The sequence below is a fragment of the Theropithecus gelada genome, chromosome 9, assembly GCF_003255815.1.
Source record: "Theropithecus gelada isolate Dixy chromosome 9, Tgel_1.0, whole genome shotgun sequence".
In the NCBI taxonomy this organism is placed as follows: Eukaryota; Metazoa; Chordata; class Mammalia; order Primates; family Cercopithecidae; genus Theropithecus; species Theropithecus gelada.
The window spans coordinates 73,222,580-73,246,471 of NC_037677.1; the positions used below are offsets into that span (position 1 = coordinate 73,222,580).

General features: G+C 41.6%; 1 protein-coding gene across 12 annotated transcripts in view; it reads left to right on the plus strand.

Annotated features, from left to right (window-relative positions):
• RHOBTB1 (Rho related BTB domain containing 1) overlaps positions 1–21,937 on the plus strand; it is a 131,057-nt gene extending 109,120 nt beyond the window's left edge. For 10 of the 12 annotated variants that reach the window (XM_025397223.1, XM_025397216.1, XM_025397222.1 and 7 more), the window contains 6 exons: positions 1,720–2,693; positions 4,679–4,797; positions 12,981–13,131; positions 16,330–16,418; positions 19,088–19,193; positions 19,724–21,937. In XM_025397223.1, coding sequence (XP_025253008.1) covers positions 1,720–2,693; positions 4,679–4,797; positions 12,981–13,131; positions 16,330–16,418; positions 19,088–19,193; positions 19,724–19,893 — 1,609 coding nt within the window. In that variant the 3' untranslated portion in view covers positions 19,894–21,937. The remainder of the gene's footprint in view (positions 1–1,719; positions 2,694–4,678; positions 4,798–12,980; positions 13,132–16,329; positions 16,419–19,087; positions 19,194–19,723) is intronic. The other 2 variants (XM_025397226.1, XM_025397220.1) reach the window with 1 other exon arrangement.
• Positions 21,938–23,892: the final 1,955 nt, after the last annotated feature.

Below are 23,892 nucleotides of genomic sequence, written 5' to 3' on the forward strand. Positions count from 1 at the left end.
AGTTTGTATCTGAGCTAAGCCTTGAAGAGTTTCATCAGTTGGTAAATTTCAAGTCAGGCTTAAGAACAAGGAATACAATGCTCACAGGGGCAAACTTTTAAGTTAAACCTTCTTCCCTGCACGTCCCTTCCACCTTTGTCCACACCCTATAATTTCCCCTCCTTTCCATCTAAGTCGTCAACTCCAAATTCTATCCAGTATCATCTTTTTCCTCCTAAGACCAGTGTCTATCCTATATATTACCTTTGGTGTTGAAGGCCAAATATTTATATAAGAAGATAAGTTCCTAAGGGTATGTGTTAGAATCAAGCAAGTGTTTGTAATGAGTGTCACAACAAAGTACTTCCTGCCTGTGTTCTGGAACCCATCTATGCCTTTACCATGGTTATGCCATAACCCCAGCACTGTCCTGAGTCTACTGTTTCCAAAGATTTGTCCTCTCAGGGTTTGATTAGATTGTAAATTGGACTTGTGTGCCAACCTAAAGGGTACGGACTTTATTCCAGGGGCTTTGTGAAATCAGAGGAAGTTAAAACAGAACTGCCGCCAAGTCATAGCTATTTTATGTAAGGACTTTTCTTACAACAGTGAGGACTTTGGACCAAAATGTGGGGAGTGGGTGTGAAGAAAGATTAGTTAAGGGGCTGATACACCAGTCTAAGCAAAAGATGATGACGGCTTGAAGAAGGGATTGGAGGAAAAAAGAAGAGGAGGGTTTGAAAGAGAATTCACAAAATGCAGCAGAGATTAGGAGTGGGAAAGTCTTGACTCTAATTGCTTAATAGAGGTCTCTCAGCAGCCTGCAAATGTGACCTCGGACAAACCCTTTAACCTTTCTGCCTCAGTTTCCTCAGAATGTAGAACAGAAATAATACCTCACAGGGCTATTGTGAGGCTCAAATGAAAAATGTATATGAATGCATTTTAAAGTTATAAAGTAAAATTCAAGCATAAGATGCTGTTGATAAAGATGAAGGTGATGAAGAGAATAGTGATAATGATGATAACAGCTAACATTTATCAGGCACTTACTGTGGACCAAATACTATGCTTAGCATAGTCATGCTAATAATGTAAACCTTTCAATAGTTCTTCAAGATATGATTACTCATTATTATTATTATTCCTGTTTTACAGTTGGAAAAACTTATGTTTAATGAGGTTAAGTAACTTACCCAAGATTAAATAGCTAGTAAAGGGATGATACTTCAGTTACTGTGGTTACTGCTGAGAGCAGTTTTTTGAAGAAGTAAAACTCTCCCTATTTAGGCACATGGTCATGTAAATGAAAAGTTCTAAGGAGTCTACAAAAAAAGCTATCAGAATTAACATATTAATTTAGCAAAATAACAGGATAAAAGGCCAATACACAAAAATCAATTGTATTTGTATAAACTAAGAAATGAACAATTGGAAAATAAAGTTTAAAAACAATGCCATTTATAATAACATAAAAACATGGAATATTTATGGATAAGCTTCACAAATTATGTGCATTGAAACTCTGAAATATTTGAAAGCGTTATTTTTTCCTGCAATCATAACTCCTGCAATCATAGCTCCAGTTGAAAGACTTGAGATGGTGGCGGATTTTTCCAGCGACTAAAAGCCTGACTAGAGTTTTCAGTGTATAGTTCCATTAGGTGCTTAGATAGGCCCTGCTAACTATTTTTTTCCTAAAATAACGCTGATTATAATTTTTAAAATGTTCTATTTCAGGCCCATAAAGAGAGGGGATATTTTGCCCCCAGAAAAAGGCCGAGAGGTAGCGAAGGAACTTGGCATACCATACTATGAAACAAGCGTGTTTGACCAGTTTGGGATCAAGGATGTGTTTGACAATGCAATCCGAGCAGCGCTGATTTCCCGCAGGCACCTGCAATTCTGGAAATCCCACTTAAAGAAAGTCCAGAAACCTTTACTTCAGGCACCCTTCCTACCTCCAAAAGCCCCTCCACCGGTCATCAAAATTCCAGAGTGTCCTTCCATGGGGACAAGTGAAGCTGCCTGTTTACTGGACAATCCTCTGTGTGCCGATGTTCTGTTCATCCTTCAGGACCAGGAACACATCTTTGCACATCGAATTTACCTTGCTACCTCTTCTTCCAAATTTTATGATCTGTTTTTAATGGAATGTGAAGAATCCCCAAATTGGAGTGAAGGAGCTTGTGAGAAAGAGAAGCAGAGCAGAGATTTCCAGGAGCAGATATTGAGTGTCGACCCAGAGGAGGAAAGGGAGGAGGGTCCGCCTAGGACACCTCAGGCTGAGCAGTGGAAGTCCTCAAACAAGAGCCTAGTGGAGGCTCTGGGGCTGGAAGCCGAGGGTGCAGTCCCTGAGACACAGACGTTGGCCGACTGGAGTAAGGGGTTCATTGGCATGCACAGGGAAATGCAAGTCAACCCCATTTCAAAGCGGGTGGGCCCTGTGACTGTAGTCAGGATGGACGCCTCAGTCCAGCCAGGCCCTTTTCGGACCCTGCTCCAGTTTCTTTATACAGGACAACTGGATGAAAAGGAAAAGGATTTGGTGGGCCTGGCTCAGATCGCAGAGGTCCTAGAGATGTTCGATTTGAGGATGATGGTGGAAAACATCATGAACAAGGAAGCCTTCATGAACCAGGAGATTACGAAAGCCTTTCACGTCAGGAAAGCCAATCGGATAAAAGAGTGTCTCAGCAAGGGGACGTTCTCAGGTGAGTGGGCTGCGGGGCAGAGCCATTAATACCTTTGATTGTATTTCACTGGACATTAGCCAGACATGAGCAGGAGAAAGAAGAACCATAGCTAACATTTATAAGTACTTATTTTTTCCCATGTAACTTTCTAAGCGACAGTCATTAACTTCTTTCATCCTCCTCAGACTTAAAGGTTAAATGTGATTGTCTCCATTTTGTAGATGGGGAAACCAAGGGACAGAGAGGTTAGCTAATCTGTCCATGGTCACACCAGCAATAAATGGTAGAGCCAGGATTAGAACCTATGCTTTTGTGGGTATCAAAACCTGTTCCATAAACCACCGTGGTACCACGCTGCTCCTCAAGAGTGGATCAGGGACCCCGAGTCTATCTCCAGTGGGCTTGTTGCATACAATTCCCCTTCAGTATCTATTCTCTGACCAATTCTATTCTCCATTGACCCTTCAGCACTGACCCTTGACAAAAATCAGTGAGCTCAAGTTCTGAGGCCACTAAAGTCCTTGAGGCAATTTTGGTGGCCCTCCACCTTCCTACAAGGGGTGCCTCATCTGTTTCCATCCCCTCTCCTTTTCTGTCCTCATGCTCCTTGGCCCTGCACTTCTGTAGTTTTCTTGCACCTCCTATGCCTTTGATAACTATGCCATATGCTGCCCGCAGCACCCTTTCATAATTGCTAAGCCCGCTGGTGGCCCGCATCCAATATGGGTTATTGACCCATGTTTGCACTGTCTTACACTTGGACTGTTTTTGTTCTGAAATTGTCCTCTGGGCGGGTGTGTGGGTGTGTGTAATTTCATTGTAAAATGTTGACTTCCTGACTTCTATTTATATGGATACCTCTACCTTTGTCTTTATCTTTTATAATCCCTGCCAGGGCACTACACATTTAGTAAGTGGTTCCTGAAGACTCAGTTCATTCATTTTAAAGCTTATGAGTAGTATTTACTTCAAACACTGGCCATTGTGGTACAGAAGTAGTCTTGAAAATCAATGAAAAGAATATGTTACAAACCTACAGGAACTTAAAAGTGAGCCTTAGGTAGAGCTGATTAAATCACCCCCTCCTTATTGGAGAGGCATAATAATCAAATACAATGTGGGAGTCTCAGTTGGATTCTGTTATATTTTTTTACAAAAAAAAAAAAAAGCTATGAAATACAATTTAGAGATAATTGGAGAAATTTGAATATGAACTATATAGTGGATGATAGTAGGGAATTATTTTTAATTTTCTTAGGTGTAATCATGGTATGGTTATTTAGGAGACTGTTGTTATTTTGGGAAAACTTGTGATAAGGTAGTTAGGAGTGAAGTGCCATGCTATCTGTTAAAAAAAAAAAAAAGGCTATACACATATATAGAATTATACAAAAATACACATATAGCCGGGCATGGTGACTAATTTGCCCATAGTCCCAGCTACTTCAGAGACTGAGACAGAAGGATTACTGGAACCCGGCAGTTTAAATCTAGCCTCGGCATCATAACCAGACCCCCCGACATCTCTTAAGAAAACAGTAATTCGGTTACGTTTCCGTATAGCATACAAGTAGAGCATATTGTAAATGTAAGGTTTAATTGAGTATTAATAAGTAAAATGGTGTAAATTAAAAATATACCTAAAACAAACATGCCAAAATGTTAACAAGGGATAAATGAGTGGTCATCATAGTTTGTTCCACTGTTTTATATGCTTGAAGTTTTGCATAGTAAGGAGGAAAAAATATTCCCTCCTTTCTGTTACTTTCTGGTTCAGAGAGTTTGTGCCGTGACTTTATGTGTGATGATGTTAAATGCAGCATGCTCCCTTAGGTGGGAGCTGGGTGTGCCAAAGCCCAAAGATGGGGATTGACATAAAATCAGCAAGTAAAGACATGCGAGAGAGTGAGAGAGACGCAGGTCAGTGGATATCGGAGCAGAAACCTTGGTTGAAGCTCTCAGCAAAGTTGGCTCATGGTTGTGTTTCCTCAATTCCTTGGCAGACGTGACATTTAAATTGGACGATGGAGCCATCAGTGCCCACAAGCCGCTGCTGATCTGTAGCTGTGAGTGGATGGCAGCTATGTTCGGCGGGTCATTTGTGGAAAGTGCCAACAGTGAGGTACGTGCCTTCCTAAAGCATAGTGGCGTCTTTATGAATATGCGTGTGCCTGTGTATTTATATAAAGTGGGTAAATAGCCAGATGACTTTCATCCTTAAACTGGCTCCATGAAATAGCTCCTTAGCAGTGCTTGAGTGTTTGGTCACCTTTCTCTTAGCTCTGCAGTTTTGAGGAGTTATTGTTTATCGGTCACTTGCGTGGGGGCACCTGGGTGCTTTACATGCCTTATATCTTTTCATCCTCAGAGCCGTCCTCATCCATGAAGACAAGATCAGCTGTACCTCTTGCAAATGTCACCAGGCATGGTACTATCAAAACCAAGTACAAGAGGAGCATGTCTCCCAGTAGTTCAGAAAGTGAAAAGAGTTGGTCAGCCACCTAAGTCCTGGGCTTAGCTGTGCCCCTAACCAGACAGGGGACCTTAAGAAGCCACAATCTTGTGCCTCAACCTCCTCATCTGCAAGCTGAGGGATGCTCTAGATTTTCCTTCAGGTTACCATGAGCTACAATACTATCTAAGGCTCTGCCCTGACTTTGCCTGTGTTGAGGGGGTGTGAGGGTTTGTTAAGTTTAGGGCAACAGTAATGGAGCGAACGTTTACTCCCCTGAACACACCTCTCAAGGTACTTATGTCTAGTGAAATTAGCTGCATCACTTGTCAGCCACTGGCTCTATCTCTAGAAGAGGGATATGCTTAGAGCAGAGCAAACAACATCTTGGAGACCCTATGTCTTTGTCTTTCTTGTTGTTTTACTTTTAACTGACAAATAATAATTGTACGTAGTTATGGGGTACCCGATGTTTCAATATACATATATTGTGGAATGATCAAATCGGGCTAATTAGCCTATCCATCACCTCAGATGTTTACCATTTCTTTGTGATGAGAACATTTAAAATCCTCTTTTAGCTATTTTGAAATATATCCAGTACCTTATTGTTCAGCATACTCACCATACTATGCAACAGAACACCACAAAAAAATTATAGGTGCATTAGACTATATGCAACTGTGGTCCTAGGTCCTCGGGAGACTGAAGTGAGAAGAACACTTGAGCCCAGGAGTTCAAAGCTACAGTGAGCTATGATTGTGCCACTGTACTCCACCCCAGGAGACAGAGTGAGACCGTGTCTCAAAAAAACAAAAGACCAAAAAAAAAAATACACCAGAACTTATTCCTCCTTTCTAACTGAAACTTCATATATTTGACAGATGGCTTTCCTTTCCCCATCCACTTGCTAATCCCAGCCTCTGGTTATCACTATTCTACTCTCTACTTTGGAGTTCAACATTTTTAGATTCCATATATAAGTGAGATGCTGTGATGTTTGTCTCTCTAAACCTGGCTTATTTCACATAACATAATGTCCTTTAGGTTCACCCATGTTGTCTTGAATGACAGAATTTTCCTTTTTTAGGGCTGTATAGTATCCCATTGTGTATATGTACCACATTTTATTATCCAACCATCCACTGATGGACACAGGCAGACTCTGTATCTTAGCTATTGTGAATAGTGCTGCAATTAACATGGGAGTACGTCCTCTTTGTCTTTTTAAAAACTGTTGGAAAAGAAAAAAATTCAATTCAAGCACTTCTAACTTTAGGAGTGAGCAAGCATTTTTGTGGAGTTTTGCAAGTATTTTTAACATCTTTTTTTAAAAAGTAAAAATAAAAACATGGGTACACCCATGTAGTTTATTGTCCTAAGAGGCTTGTTTTGCTTGTCTCAGCGTCTTTCCAGATTTTTCAAAGAAATGCAGAAAACAATAGCTAACTTTTCAAATGAGGCAGTAGCACAAGGAATTCGAGCACTCCCATTGTGACCCAGGAGTCTGCATTTGCATCCCCAAGTAGGGAAACAGAATCCTAGAATCACAAGCCTTGGATAGCAGGGGCTAAGATTACTAGGCCACTCTCGTGCATCCAGAACAAACTGCAGCTGCTCCTAAACCAACCGCCCCCCACCCCGCCCCTAGCAAAGGGCTATCTGCTTTTCAGGGAGAAAATATTAGAGTTATCCTGATGGCCTCTTACAGTGTCTAATAACCTTTCTAAACCAGGAGACTCTCACCTGTGACTAATGAAAATGTCTCCTGAGCTTGGGTCAAAGGTGTTTTGGAGCATCATTACTAAGACAACTGCAGTACATGGAATCTGCACAGTTACAGGACTGTGGGACTCAAATTGCAACTCCTCCACTTACAAGTGACTTGGGCAAGTGACTTAACCTTTCTTGGCTCTAGACTTCCCATCTGGAAAACAGTTATAACCCATACTGTGGTTGTGGGGTGTAAGAGTCATTACTTGCAAAGCACTTCAGAAGCATTAAATAAATGGTAGCTGCCGGTGGACTTATTCTGATGTTGTTGGTAGTGATGATATTCTTTCCCTCTTGTGTCCAGGAAAAAGTTAGGGTAGCCACCAATTTGTAAAACCTCATCCAGTTGGTATTTCACTGACTTCAGCAATCTCTGGAGATAAAGAGCTGGGAGGCTTGCTCCCCTTCTTTGTCCAGCTCACTGAAGTGCGTGCTGATTGTGCAGCCGAGGACCTGCTATTCACAGAGCAGGGAGAAGTTGATCGAGGTCAGGAACGCAGGCACAAAGGGACACTGTCAGAGCTGACCTCACGAATGCTAATCTCCTTTATCCCTTCCAAGAATGGACTGTAATCGTCTCCAGATTAAAATGTGCAGTAGAGGTGACCAAAACAAAAACTTGGCAGCAAATGTGAATGCACATGTATATGGTTGTTTGATGGCCTCTCCTGGAGGAGGCCACCTGTTTAGCACACCCTGCTGGAGAGACGAGGTCCCTCACCACTTAGAACTGGAGTCGAGGCTAATAGGTTTGTATAGATTCAAACCAGCTCAAAAGACAAAGACCATGGAACCAAGCCACTGAAGACCTGTGCCACAATTCCTTTAGCCAGTGTATTGAAAATGCAATGAGCTGTTGACATTCTCACTCCTTCCCATCCCTTCACTTTATTTCCTGTGCAAACTATAATATAGTCTTAGCCTGACCTTGGGCAAGTGGCTCACTCTAAACCTGTTTCTTCATCTGTAAAATGGGGATAACAAGAGAACCTTCGTTAAAGGGCAGAGAAGGCACGAGAGGACACGTGTAAAGCATTGAATTTGATGCCTAGAACATACAAATGTTCAATAAATGTTAGCGACTATTAAGCTAGAGTTTTCTTGTTAAATTATTTCCATATGGGGTTAAAGGTATTTGCCCTGGAAAGCTCTAAGTTAAAAAGCCGCCAGTCCCCTTTCTAAAGTAGGAAAGTACAATTCAGGTGGTTATAGTTGTAGGGGAAAGGCACTCAATTAATGCTCCATGATTAACATAGGTCCATGTTCACACTTGGGATTTGGCCTTTGTAGGCCAACTTTTAACTTTCTGTTATCTTGAGAAAATCTGAAAATCTCATGCCCGCCACCCTCCTGCCCCCCACCATGAGACTCAGCCTTTTTTGGAGAATTAATAGAATTAATGTGCATATCCAGAAAAGAATGAAATATGCCTGTGTCCATTGATTTTAATTTAACTTTTTTGTCATTTAATATTCAGGAAAGCATTGTATCTTACTTATATTTTTTCTCATTACTTTTAATGTAGCAGTAAGCATAATTCTCTCCCCAGAGGTACTCAGCAAGTGGTTCATTAAAAATGCATGCCTGGGTTGTAGTAAGCAATGCTTTGGATCTAGGATACTTTCTCATTCTCTATGAGACTGTCTCTAATTATAAGCCTAATAGTCTCAGCTAATCTTCACAATTAAAATTTTAAACCAACTAAACTGCAAGATAGAACATTGTTTAGGGTAGCATTATATTCTCTTTGATAACTCTTTTTTTTTTTTAAGGAAAAAAAAAAACTATATCCAGCAGGTAGGATGCAAATTTTTTTTATTCCATTATTTATGAAGCTTTGCTTATACTATTTTTAAAGTGCTATAAATAAAGGTCTTTCTGTTGTCATGCAGTTAATTATAAATGTTGAAATCACAGAAACAGGCTTTTTTAAAAAATCAGCCATGAGGGGGAAAAAATGCATGCTCCAAAAGTGTTCTGAGTTTATTCTAATTTGATTTTTTTTTCTAAGGGTCTCTAACGTTATTTGCCAAATAGAGCCATCACTTCAAAAAATGTTAACATTATATTCCGCTAAAAGAAGATAGCAGGTCATAGGTGATTACAAACATCGGAACACTTCGAGGGCATTGAGGGTATTTGGGCAGGGTTGCTTACTCGAATCTGTCATCTGCTGCAGCCAGAAATAGTTTCTTTTTATTTAGGATGTTCATTTTGCTATTTCTTCTTTAAGCCATGACTTAGAACACGCTCTTGCCAAAAAATGCTAAGGTAATCTGAAGATCTTCAAAACCCAGAGTTTCCGTGAAGAAAAAACTTTTAACAGCATCTATTCCAAATTCCTCCCATGTAACAGATGACGAGACTGAGGGTGAGAGAGGGTGAGTGATTTATCAAAGGTCACGCAGCACTTTAGTGATATATCCCTGGGCCTGCCCCAGGCTCTTGCACTATCACTAGAGGCATTGTTTTCAGAAGTACCAGACATCCCCATCTCTGAGAGAGCAGGTGTTAACAGGAAGCTCTGGGACTTTGTATATTAACAATTACTAACATCTTAGAGCACTTAGCACTTTGTAAAATGTGAGTACTTTCACTATTAAAATGATTCAAATTTTAAAGTTTTACAACTCAACCTTCAACTGTCTAAAAAACTATACTAATTGTATTAGTCCATCTTCACACTACTGATAAAGACATACTAGGGACAGGGTAATATATAAAGAAAAAGGTTTAATGGACTCACAGTTCCACGTGGCTGGGGAGGCCTCACAATCATGGTGGAAGACAAAAGGCACATCTTACATGGCAGCAGGCAAGAGAGACAGTGAGAACCAAGTGAAAGGGGAAACCCCTTATAAAACCATCAGATCTCATGAGACTTATTCCCTACCACTAGAACAGTCTGGGGAACCGCCTCCATGATTCAATTATCTCCCATCAGGTCCCTCCCACAACACGTGGGAATTATGGGAGCCATAATTCAAGATGAGATTTGAGTGGGGATACAGCCAAACCGTATCGCTAATCCAAACCTTATTTCATCAAAGAAATGAAATGTTACGTGTTCCTACACACAGAAACAAATTTGTTTGAATATCTGTAAATAAATCCATTATTTGTGTAAGATAAATGCACGTGTATGTAAACATATATGTATGCGAGCATACACATGGTGTAACTGGTGCTAGATTTAGTTGAATAATTATTCATATGTGGATACAGCTGGTTAAAGGGAAGAATAACATTCCAACATCTGTATATTGCAGATGATCTAGCAAGCCCAACAGCTACTTTATTTTAAAATAATCCCAGTAATAGTTTCAACTCATTGAGTTCTATTTGTTGTAGAGGTTGTGCTGGAAACCTGAAATGATCATGCTTATCAAATCATTTATGGTAATGACTTATGTAACTCATTTATGGAATCATAATTGTTGTTTTCACCAACCATGTCTGAAAGTGGGGGATAAATTCCTTAATATTTCTAGGAACTTTTCTAAACCTTCCCTGTGATATGTTAAGGGACAGGTCTACCTATCTGAAAGGATATTCCCTCTCTGAGGTGGCTAATGGCTGCATAGGAGAATAACAAAGAAGGTTTCTATAGGTTAGAACAGTTCTGGAGCCACACTGCCAGAATGCATAAGCCATAAGCATCCTGTAGAATGTGGAGCCATTATACATACATACATAACACACTCTTTCTCTCTCTCACTGTTTCTCTCTCTCTCTTTCTCTGTCTCACACACACACACAGACACACACACACACACACACACACACACACAGTCATCCCTCAGTATCTGTGAGGGATTGGTTCCAGGACCATCCCCCGACCCGCCCACTCAGACACCAAAATCCATGAATGCTCAAGTTCCTCATATAAAATGGCAATGTATTTGCATAGATCTGTGCACATCCTCCTTTATACTTTAAATTATCTGTAGAGTGTTTCTAATACCTAATACAATGCACATGCTGTGTAAGTAGTTGTTATACTGTATTGTTTAGGAAATAATGACAAGAAAAAAGTCTGTACATGTTCAGAACAGAGGCAGTCATGCCTTTTTTTCAAATATTTTTGATCTACAGTTGGTTGAATCCACAGATGTGGAACCCACAGGTATAGAGAGGTCTGGCTCTGTGCCTGTGTGTGCCTGAGTGTGTGTGTGTGCGCCTGACACTGTGTGTGTGTGTCTGAGTGTGTGTGCCTGACTGTGTGTATATGCCTGAGAGTGTGTGTGTGTGTGCGCCTGTGTGTGTGTGTGCCTGAGTGTGTGGGTGTGCCTGACTGTGTGTGTGTGCCTGAGTATGTGTGTGTGCCTGTGTGTGTGTGTGCACGTGCATGTGTATGGAGAGGTGCGATCATATAAAATATATAGATGTAACCATGTTATAAAGATGTAATCATATATAATATATAGATATATATCTTTACATGTTGTATAGAGGTTTATTAAGTATGAGAATTAAGAAGTTCATAACTGGCCAGACACAGTGGCTCATGCCTGTAATCCCAGCACTTTGGGAAGCCAAGGCAGGAAGATAACTTGAGGCCAGGAGTTTGAGACCAGCCTGGGCAACATAGCAAGCCCGCCATCTCTACAAAAAAAAAAATTAATAAAATAAATTAGCCGGGCATGGTGGTACTGCCTGTAGTCCCAGCTACTAGGGAGGTGGAGGTAGGAGGATAGCTTGAGCCCAGGCCCAGGCTATCATCAAGCCACTGCTGTCCAGGCTGGGCAACAGAGTTAGACCCTGTCTCAAAAAATGAATAAAATAAAAAAGAAAGAAAAAGAAGTTCATAATTGTTCATCCTTTTGAAGTAGAATTCTTACAAACCATTAGTAAATTATGATGCTTTATTGTTGTAACTCAAACCTGTGCTTCTGTGGCATTAAACGTTTCCAGCACCGCACAGCAATTCTGAACATAAACTTTCGCGTCATACTCCCTGGGTTTAAATCCCAGTCACCACTTCCTAGCTCTGTGACCTTGGACACAAGATTTAAATGAACCTCCTTGAACTTCTGTTTCCTTTTCTGTAGAATGGCAAAAGTAAGTCTCTACTCTCTAGGGCAGATATAAGCGTCCAATTAAAGAATGTGTGTGGAAAGCTTAGCGCAGTGCCTGGTTCATAGGATGCCTTCAATTACGATTAATATTTGTAATTGTCGGTATTCCAATAATCCAAGTGGTACAGTTCTGAACTACTCCAGGGCCTGTCTCAGGGAGTTAGAGACCTAAAATAAAGACTAGCTGCTACACAGTGTACATCTCCATTAATCCATGCCTACCTCTCCAGCTCTCCACCTCCCAGGCAGTGCCTGGCTCTCTAGCAAGCTCTAGCATGCATTTATATGGACAACTACAGGCACTCATGAAGGATACTGTGGGAATCCTACAGGGGACAGTTCACCTGTACCCAGTCATACTCCCCTGGAAGTCCTAAGCAAGGACTCCTTTGGATTCTCTGAATCTACTGATAACTGATAATGTTCCAGTAGTTCTGAATCCATGTGGTTGTAGGAAAAAATAATGAAGTGTATACGTTATGTAGTACATTGCAATATATTGTGCATATACTGACAGAATGTCGAAATCAAGCTGGTCACTGTGGCAGCTAGGGTGGTTGCTCAGCCTCATCCTCTGTTTTGACGTCTTGGAGACCTAGGCTCCATCGTGTCAGCAACAGTGTGGTTTGCAGCTCCCCCCAACACCTGTCGTGTTGCTAGGAGATTTCTTTCCCCACAATAGAGTATTACAAGGTGCTTGGCATGAGGGCCCCTAATGTTATCATACATTTCCAGCCCATTTGTCTGATTTATAAGTCCAAATAGTCGTTTAAAAATTCCACATCAGGCTGTGTCAGGCAGCTCCACTCTTTTGTCATCTACAAATCAAACCATTATGTTTAAAGTCATAAATACAGAAGGATTCCTATGCATAGCCTCAAAGCAGGTATCCAACACTCGCCAATATCAAGTCACACAGGATATTTACAAGCAGCATAGCCTGAAAATGTGCCCACTCCCTGCTTTCTGCAGCAGAATTTAGCTTTTTGTATAATATTTCAGGTGTATCTCCCGAACATAAACAAGATATCAATGCAAGCAGTATTGGATTATCTCTATACCAAGCAGTTGTCTCCTAACTTGGATGTGGACCCGCTGGAATTAATTGCCTTGGCAAACAGATTTTGCCTGCCACACTTGGTTGCACTTGCAGGTAAGGCTGATGACTCAGGGCCATGCAGTGTCTGTCATATTTATCCAAAATCACATTTAAATAACAATATGTTTACAGAGAATAAAAGTTAATTTTTTATCACGCAAAATAGGACTGTCTCTGTAGAATGATATGAACTAATCAAATTGCATCAGACAGCCCAATTCAATTCAACAAATACTCCTTAAGCACCCACTCTGTGGTGGACCCTGTTACGTGATACAGCTATGAAGGTGAGTAATGCATGACCCCTGCCCTTGAGGCACACGCTCTAGGCATGCTGAGTCATTTGTGCACCTCAGAGTTTGAAATAATACTATTTTGTCAACATTATCTCCATAATAACTGCACAGACACAGTCTTTAAGAAGGCGGTAGATGCACTGTTTAGGAAAACAGATGACAGAGCCAGATTGCCTAAGATCAAACCCTGACTCCACCATTTACAGACAAGGTGACTTTGTCCTGTAACCTTCGCTCTGTGTCTCAGCTTTCTCGCTCTTTAAAATGGGGCTAATATTATTCAGCCATAGAGCTATTTTGAAGATTAAATGAGTTAAAATATAAAGTCCTTAGAACAGCGTCTGGCACATAGTAAGCATTATGTAAGTGGTTTTCTTAAAGCTATTTTAGAAAATGTTCTGACATTGTCAAGTTCATTTTGGGAGAAAGAGAAAAAAGGGAAACTTGGCTTAACTTCACAAAATCTTATGTATCATTTCTAGATTTGTTCAGTTGGGAAGCTGAAGCAGGTCTGTATAGGATATATGCACTTAAATGGCTGTCGCTGGAATTCAGATCTTCAGCCTCATTCACTTTACACCAGAGGTGTTAAGTCGCAAGCTGGGTGTTTATCACTGTTTAGTTGATTCCTATTAACCATCAAAGCAGAAATAAACAGTGCCTGTCTTGTTCACTGGCCTTTCTTCTGAGTGCCTGAGCATATTAGCTTTCGATAAATATTTGTTGAACAATTGAATGAATGAAGATGAGTGTATGAACAAACCAACCAGTCCTATCTGCACTTGACTTTCTGGCAATGTCTTTAGAAAAAATAAAGGATAGACTGGGCACGGTGGTTCACGCCTGTATCCCAGCACTTTGGGAGGCCAAGGCGGGCGGATCACCTAAGGTCGGGATTTCGAGACCAGCCTGACCAACATGGAGAAACCCCGTCTCTACTAAAAAAAATACAAAATTAGCCACGCGTGGTGGCACATGCCTGTAATCCCAGCTACTCGGGAGGCTGAGGCAGGAGAATCGCTTGAAACCAGGAGGCAGAGGTTGCGGTGAGCCAAGATTGCGCCATTGCACTCCAGCCTGGGCAAGGAGAGCGAAACTCCGTCTCAAAAAAGAAAAAAAAAAAAAGATTATTTTCTCTGTCCTCTAGGCTTCTACTACACACAACCACCTGGAGATCAAAGTCCTCTCTTTGTCCTACTTCCTCCCCAGTTGGATAGAAAAAGCGAGTTGAGGCATCAATATTAGATTTATTTTTAAAAACTGTTTTTAACCAATATACCTAATAGATCCAAAAGAGGGCGCTAGTTTTTTTAAATACTGACGCTGGGAGGCTTCAGTGGGCAATTACTTTCTTCAGAAACATGGGTTCCAAGCCATCTAACTATCCACAGGTTTTATGACATTAGTCCTGAGGATAAATTTTTATTTTATTTTTGAAATTGTCAAAAGTAATTTGGAGCCAAATCTGCCCAACAAGGTTTGTGATCAATCTCAGACTAGTACCATTTTTGCTTAAATGTTAAGTCTGGCAATGAAAATATGGGATTGATTTCTCCATGAAAGTTTTTTTTTTTTTTAACTGACCCAAATAAAGCTTTTTGTGTGAACTCTAGACTTCTATGAACAATTAGTTTAGTTATTAAATGCTGTTGTTACTGTTACGATTATTTAATATACGGCTTCCCAAGATGATTCCTTTAATCCTTTACAGTATTTGCTTTGTACTGTCTAGTGTAGAGTGTTTAGAAAATCAGTTTCTAAATGGTGTTTAAATAATGTTTAAAAATCAGTTTCTAGTGACGATGCTTTGTGAGCCCGTGTTAAATAAATGTCAGGAAATGTTGCAGTTACTTAAAACGACAAAGCCCAGATGACTTCTCTGGGCAGTTTAGTTCCAAATAGTTCAATCCAGGTGAGGAGGTTTGTGCCAAAGAAATCGTTCCATTCCCGATACTATATTGACCAGATATAGGCATACTGACCAGTAAGCATGCAGAGCTGGAGCAGAAAGTAAGCATGAGTTAGACAATGTGCTGGATTACAAAAACCAATGCAATGCTACGGATGACATCAATGTCAAGGACCTAGAAATGCTGAGCCAAGGCTGTACCCTCACACGTCAGTCTCAGAGGCAGGCAACAGCCTTTACAAAGGCAAGAGATGTCTTAGCTTCAGGCCACAATGTAAATTCAGCTTGGAAGCCTTGGACTCAAGCTCCCAAGCAGAAATGGCTCTCCCTACTGCATTTTTGTTACTTCGGACCGCGGATCTCCCCAGTCTTTAGAATCCAAGAGGCTGAACAGTACGTCACCATCTGTAGCTGTTGAGACAGACGTACGCAATCACATTTTCAATTCCTCAAATAGACTCATTCCTGTGTCATTCAACCTCTTCACTGTCAGGGGTATTAAGGATTGTGGTGATGTGAGTGGGGAAACTGTCAAACAGGAGCGTGTCTAGAGTCTAGAGGACTCTAGGAAGGTGCTAGAGTGTTTAGAGCCACTCCATCCAGTAGAACCTTCTGCAGTGATGGAAACATTTCATATCTGGATGGTCCAAACAGTGGCCACATGTGGCTGCTGAGCACTTACTGTGGCTAGTGTGAAGGAGGAGCTAAACTTTTAATTTCATTTCATTTTAAATAATTTAAGTTTAAATAGTCTCGTGTGGCCAGGAGTTACCATCCTGCACAGAACATTGCAGGTCTGGAGGATTCTGACTATTTTAGAGCCATGAATAAGAGTCCCCAGAGGTGTGGGTGAAGTGGCTGGCACCAGAACCCCAAGTAGTGAAAGACCACACATCAGAGCAGCTTCTGGATTTAATTCAGATGGCTGCCCAGAGCTGTGTCCCACATTTCCTCCCTTCTTAAGCGCTCCCAGACCAACCCTCCAGGCAAGCTTCCTGGCTTGCAGGGCGTGGTTTAACATTCTCCGACCCCGTTTTTCTTCCCCAGAACAGCATGCCGTTCAGGAGTTGACCAAGGCCGCAATGAGTGGCGTGGGCATTGACGGAGAAGTGCTCTCTTACTTGGAATTGGCTCAGGTTTGTATCAGTTTGCTCTTCACCTTTTAAGTGTGTTCAATCAGTTCATTTAATGCTGATAAAACATTCCATTGTTGCATCTGTCTAAATAAAGATGTCACCACTGAGTCACAGAGGCCCCCTGTGAACACTAAGAAGATCTGAGAGTTTTACCTTTCATGTACCATTCAGCCTGCTGGGCTTCATTTGAATAAACAACACGGTCCCCACACCAGTCCCATTGTCGCCTAAGGCACCAGCTTCGCATGTGGGAGAACCACTTGGGGGAGGTTTTGTCTCTCCTCCTTCTTTGAATTCTTGGCCACGTATTTGGCCAAGCACAGACAGTTTCTAGAGTTCCGTGAAGCCCTGTAATGACCCTCTGTTAATGAACATCTCACTACAGCTGTCCTGGAGTTTTCTAAAGTCAGTAGTTGCTAATATTCAGATTGTAATAACATCATCCCAATACACACTTGCCCTCTTCTTCCAGAGAAGGTCCAAGATTCAGCTTCAGCTTCACCATGGAGTAACTTCCTCAAAGCACAAGCTAAACTCTGCCTCACTTTCCTCATCCACAGGAAATGGGATGACAGTTTGCATCCTACCAACCTTACAGATTATTTTGAGAATCAAGTGGGAGAGAATGTTCAAGAGCGAGCACTGAAGAGTGTAAGCCCTCTTAGAATGCCAGGCACATCTGCAGAATTTTCTAGTCCCTGGCATAGGCTGATTAACAATGAATTTACACTCTGAGGGAACTAAGAATAAATGCCTCCGTCTTTTCTTCAGCCTGTTGGGTTTGGCTTCCTGTGCTCCCTCTTTCCGTTAAGACAATGGCTTACTAAGTCTTAGGTCAGTCCATTTAAATCAATATTTCTCAATCAAGGGAAAGGAGGTGGTTTTAGGGAGAGGAGGTGGCATCTAGCAGGTGCTGCTCAGGCCCTTCCTACTGTGGCCAAAGGAGATGACTCAGGTGCAAAAGGGGGAAAAGGCGGAATTGAACTTTACAGCGACCCATTCATTTTGACTTAGCATTCAGCAAATATTTGTTGTTTTTCTCCCCAGATACCAGGCACTGCCCTAGGCAAAGGACGTGTACATATAAATGGTAGATCCTCTGCCCCAGGGCAATCATAGGCAAGTAAAGGAAACAGACACAAATACAAATTATTAAAATCCAATTAGGGATTACAGTGAAACTGAGAGTAGACATCTAATGCAATCGAATCAGCAAGCCCCCATCAGAACTGGTTGTCCACACTTGGAATTTGGGGTCTTTTGAAACAGTTCTGGGGGATGGTTTATAACTTGTACTCGCTCCAGCAAGTATTCCTCCTAGAGAAAAATGTAATGATCCGGAATTTCATATCGGGACCACTCACTTGAGGGAATGATTTGCAGTTGTGTCTGTGTCTGTTTGTTGCACTGTGTTCCCACCTTACCCCCACACATACCCACTACAAGGAAATAATATGATTATTGCTAAGCCCTGACAAGCCTTGGCAGGACGAGCTTAGGATGGATTCTCTCATGTCTTAGCTCGTCCATTAGACCCTAACCCAGTGATGTGCTGGTAAGTGTTTAACAGTCAGCTTGGGGGCAAGTGGGACCCTAATCTGTTACATTTGCCAATTTCTATTATATAAATACTCCCATCATGGCTGATTATAACATATGAAGTCACTAAACTCAAAGTAGGGAAGAAATGCACACAATTGGCTCTTTCAAGCTGGAACAAGCCCACCCGGCGGAACACTGCCCTAGTCTTGTTTTCAGAGAGAAATCTAACAGCAAGAGAAGTTGGAAGCACCAGCTAAAACTGTCTCTGATGTTTGGGTTGTGATTTTCAGTGAGTCTCTCGAGTGGGTTTCTGAGATCTCTGGCTTTTGGCCTCACAGTGGAGATACAGGGCCGCAGAGGAAGCGTGCTGTAGGTTCTAAGGTTCCACCCGACGAAAGAAACATCAAGAGCGACAGACAACAGAAGGGGTGTCAGAGAAGGGCACAGACGGAAAGAGTGAGGGATCACGGCAGGCCCGCCAGGTCTGGAGAGGGAATGGGGGAGTTGACAGTCGATTTTTGAGCATCTCATATTTTTCAATCATAGCTACCTCGCTGCCACGTTCCTGAGCATTGCTTAGAAAGGAAGGGTGAAGTATCTGGATCTCTCCACCCTGCCCATACTGCCTGCTCTTCTTATGTAACCAAAGGACAGGTATAGGACAGTCACACATTCTGCAGTCTCCTCTTTCGGATCTTGGCCCCAGCAAGCTGAGCCCTGACATGCGACACGAAGTATTCCATTGCCGAGGCTTCCTTAAACAGAGATGACATCGCTGCTTTCTGCTGTGGGCTGATGTCTTCCAGAGGCCACGGTTGCTTAGCACTAGAGGGCCAGGTGGCAGGGGAGGGTGAGAGGGCGAGGCATACTTTAAGCTCGTGATTTGATACAGCAATTATTTTTGGTGCACCTAGGACAGTGGGAAAGGGAGGGGTGTGCCCAGCACTACATTGGCTGGCATCAGAGCCATGGCCAAAGTCAAAACATTGAGGTCAAAACAAGAGGTTTACCAAATTAGTTATATAAGCCCTTCATTTATTTTCACCCTTACGATGGCTTCCCCAATTTCTTTGTAGCCCCTTTTTAGAAAATAGAGTCTTACCCTCCTTTTGCTCACTTTTCTGCAGTTTCACAATGCCCACCAGTTGGCCGCCTGGTGTTTGCACCACATCTGCACCAACTACAACAGTGTATGCTCCAAGTTCCGCAAGGAAATCAAATCAAAATCTGCAGGTGAGACTGTGCGAAGCCCCCATTCATCCAGCTCTCCTGACCTCTCATGGAAGCTTTTACCTTCTATGTCCCTGGAAAGGAACACAGTCAGCAGGCAGCTCACGGATAATTCCTTGAGACTAGCTGGTGGTCACATATTCATGTGAGATGACATAAAGAATAGAAGGCTGGGAATTCTCTTGGAAGAACTTGATGCTGAGGGGAGTTGGCTGGGCTGGAGTCCATGGTGCGCTGTTGCAGAGAGCGCAGAGGTGGTGGGCTTCCCCTTGTTTAGGGAGACAAGCTTAGGAGCAGGCTTAGACTCTCAAATCAGGTGGTCCTGGGTTCAGGTTCTCTGTGCCCAGCCGCATGACTACAGGCAAGAGATTCTTCCTCTCAAAACAGTGTCACTTTTTGCAAATGACCCTAATCACAGTCCCTGCCACATCACGTTTTTGAGAGAATATTCGAGAAGCTTTAAGCTCAAGGCCTAGCACGTAAAAAGCGTCAATGAGCTGCAGGTCTTATGGTCTGATTCTTTCCTTCACCAGACAACCAGGAATACTTCGAGCGGCACCGCTGGCCCCCCGTGTGGTACCTGAAGGAAGAAGATCACTACCAGCGTGTGAAAAGGGAACGAGAGAAGGAAGATATTGCACTAAATAAGCATCACTCGAGACGAAAGTGGTGCTTCTGGAATTCATCTCCAGCAGTGGCCTGAAGAGGAAGAGAAAAAAAAATCGGTAATCTGATCCACCACTTTTCAAAGCACTACTGTAAAATTCGTCTTATTAGAGATACGACATAGTTCAGGTTTCAGACACTGACCTTCCTCCACTTTTGTGCATTTATCTTTGTTAGGATCAAAGCACAAGCTCACCATCAATGAGCCTGGACAAAAAGGGAAGCTGACTCTCACTGCATTCCTTAAACTGATATGTATATTTTTTTTGTTAGGAGGCTTAATAAACTTTAGTCTGTTATTTTGTTTCTTTTTATACAAAGAAAAAAAATCCAGCTTTCATGTTTCTGATTCCAAATTGGAAAATATTTTTATATGGTCTCTTGTATTTTGTTGAAATGAAAATACTGTGTATTACTTTATTTTACAGGCCACAATTGACTATGAAGTCACCCTGTGATTCTCTTTGCCCACATGACCACCGAGCATTATTACGTAATTAGAGGGTTATCCTTTTGTTGTGAAGGGAAGGAGGGGACTGAAATCCCCCAAAGTGCAAATTAGAGAGTGTTTAATCTTTGTTCTGTTGAATAACATCGGTGTAATTACAAAGTCAACTCCAAGAATGTGTATTTACAATATTTGCCGTGTTAAGTGCTGGTAATTATATGGTTATATGTGCCATGTAAAATATAGTGATATCAAATATTCTGTTGTTTCCAATGTCTAGTTGCAAGAGGATAATCTTTATAATCATTAGAAGGGCTTATTAAATCCCAGCATTATCCAGGGCAAACTCACTGGTGGACCTGAATACGTAAGATACCATTAGTGCGCTGGTGTTCCGATTGCTGTATTAGGGTTTACGTCTCTCAGTATTCCTTGAACTTGCCATGCTTCTGCATGCAGATTCTTCACTGACTTGAATTGAGATGGGCAAGGGAAAAGATCCCTGGACTCCCTCCTGCCATCTACAGGCTTGTCACATCTCACCACCAGAAACAGGCTTCCTCAGGCTTCTCACCTGTGGCCAACTTCACTTTGTAAGACCCATATTTTTAACTCTTCCCAGGGAAAATTCATGTTTCTGCAGAAGTAGGCTAAGGCAGACCACCCACTTCTGCTGAAATGCATTGGGAGCCTGTGAAAGCACACAGCTGGAGGCTGGGCGCCTGCGTTCTCCTACACGGAAAGGAATCTCATTCCAAGAGTCTAGGAAATGGTGCTATTGTGAGTTAGTTCTGACTCTTTCTCATTCTGAGTTTTCAGTGTTCAACTAGAAAGTGTGAGAGCAGGGGAGCTTTTGTGAGGCAGTCAGTCATTGCTTCTCTGCAAAGTAAAATGTTACAGCACACATACACACACAGAGAGCATTTCGAGGCCACAGCTCCACACCTGCCATGGGATGTTATGTGGCAGGGGATGGGGCTCATTCTGTTGGGAGGTCAAGTTACCAATGCCAAGGGCTGTTGATTTTGTTTTTATTTTTATTTTTTCTTCTAGCTTTTCAGAAGATGGAAATGAGACAGTTAAGTCCAAACCCCAATGTTGACAGCCATATGCATTTGCAAATCTATCTAGATTACAGATGGGCATTTATTACTGGCAGTGGAAACACACCAGATAGAAGATCTTGGGAGAGGCCCAGAAATGCAGCACCTTGTCATGACAAAAGAGGAGGCAGCAGAGGAAGGATAGTTACAAATGCATCCACCTTAATTTTTTTCAATAGGCTTATACATCTTATTAATGGAAGGAGAAAGGAGACAGGAGAGGATAAATGTCAAGATGCAGAAGAATTGACATGTATCCCATCATAAAATGGTAGAAGTTGAGTTTTCAATGAGTAATCATAGTTGAATTTTTACAACCAAAGCTCCCATTTGATTGTAATCTTGCCAAAATGTAATGGATGTATAAATGAACTTGGGGTATAAGCAATAATATCCACTAGTGTTGTTATCAGCTGCTGTAACCAAGTGGCTGGTTCATTTGGTTGATGCTGATTATGGCCTTTAACCATGGTGGTTTCTTGTGTGTTTTTTATTTCACAAAAAGCCAATAAAATTGTTTAGCTATAAAATGCCTCCAGTTTTGTTTTAAGGACAGACATCATATTGTGTGTGTAATTTAACAGCTTTTTTTAAACCATCAATCAAAACGTTGAGGGTGCTGGGTCATGGGAGCTTGTGCATGCTCCAGTAACAAAGCAGCTTGAATGACTTGTCATTTTTGTATTTGGTGGTGTCAGCAGAGATTCCAGTGTCATAATGTAAATGATGTGCCTGGCGCTTTGTTCTTGGCTAACACAGTTTGTCACTAGACATAGTGCTGCCTGGGGCCGGGTAGGGGGCAGGGGGAGAAACTACAACTATCCTAAAGGACTTAGTATAATCTGGGTTTAGATAGTTTCCGCCAGCAGTTAAGTGATAGGTCTGAGTTGCTGAGTTCAGGAAAAGTTTCTTGAAAAGCAGGTCTGAGAAAGCCTTTGTGAAAATGTCTGGACAATTTCTGGACTTCTAGGTAATAATTTACCCAAGCTCAGAGGGAAGAAAGTCTCCAGTGAGATTTCACTGCGGGGCTTTTCTGAGTGACAGGCTACCTATAACTCTATGGGAAGGTGCTGACCACTGTAAGAAATAGCTGTGAAAAGAAGACAATGAGATTCCCAACACCTTTCTACCTTTCAGAGGTGGGTGGTCCCAGTCGTGGCACCTATTACATAAAGCATACCAGTTTCTTCTTCCCTGTAGAAAGTCTTGGTCTAAGTTTCTGGGAGTAATGTCTGGCAAATCATCAGGGATGTCAGCACCTTGTGTTGGCATTCTTTTTCTTTTATGTAACTTCAGCAAAGTTTCCTATACTGGCATTTTGAGAACCACAGACACTGCTGGTCTAAATGGAACTCCAATATTTTCATTATGGACACTCAGAAGCAAAATGTCCAATGTTTCTAAGAGGTTTTTTCATGCTTGCTTCCAATGTATGGTATATTAGTTGTCAAAATTCCATTTTTCATCACTATGACACTGGCTAGGCAGAAGAAATACTACTAGTCAGAGGAAAAAAACAAAGTGAATCTTGAGTTTGGAAACAGTTTTATGAATTCAACACTTCTGAATGAATGCTTATCTGCAAGCTGAAGATTTGCCAGCCCTTTTCATGAATTGGATATTTTTTTTAATTGGCACAGAGATAGATAGATAGATAGATGATAGACAGACAGAGATCTCCTAGTTGGATCCTGGAGGGCAAATAGCAATAATTTCTCTTTTCTAGAAGAATGTGACTGTTGCATAAAAGTCATAAAGGTAAAAGTTAGCCAGGGAGAATGCATTTGTGTTGTACGTGTATGTGTGTGTAACCAGAAGCAGTATAATGAAGAAAAGGGCAATTTAAAAAAAAAAGAAAAAAAAGAAGGAAGGGAGGGAGGGAAAGGACCACTGAGGAAAGACACAGAATTGAATTCAACACTGTGAGTCACAGATATATTATTTATTTCAAAGTGCTAAATTAAGTCGAGAGATTACTGCATATCCCTCGACGTAATTTATTTTATGATGAAGACTGCTTTCTTGAATTTCCAATTAGGAAGCAGGTGATATATGCATCATGAAAGGTTTAGACTTAGAAGTGAAGACACTGGGGTGGCAATACTAGTGACCTTCTTTAAAAGCTACATTTCTGTAGAAGTAATGCTATACCCCTTGACTGCATTAGAAAATTCTCCCCTGTGCTGACAGTGCTTCTAAATTGGATATTTTTACTTGAGCCATTTATATGCATAGTTTCTTACTGGGCTGATATACAGGTGCTCATCAGTTAGATATTTACAGACTGTAGCCTATGAAATATGAAAGTAATTTATGAACAGGTAACTCTTGGGTGGAAACCAAGCAATCATGCAGTTGATATCCACAGACATGAAAGCATTATCAACAACAGTAGCAAACGTGAAGCGACCTGCCTCTTCTGTCGTTCAGTTTCCACAGTGACATGGATTTCCAACAGAACATAGATGAAATGGGCGTTACCTAA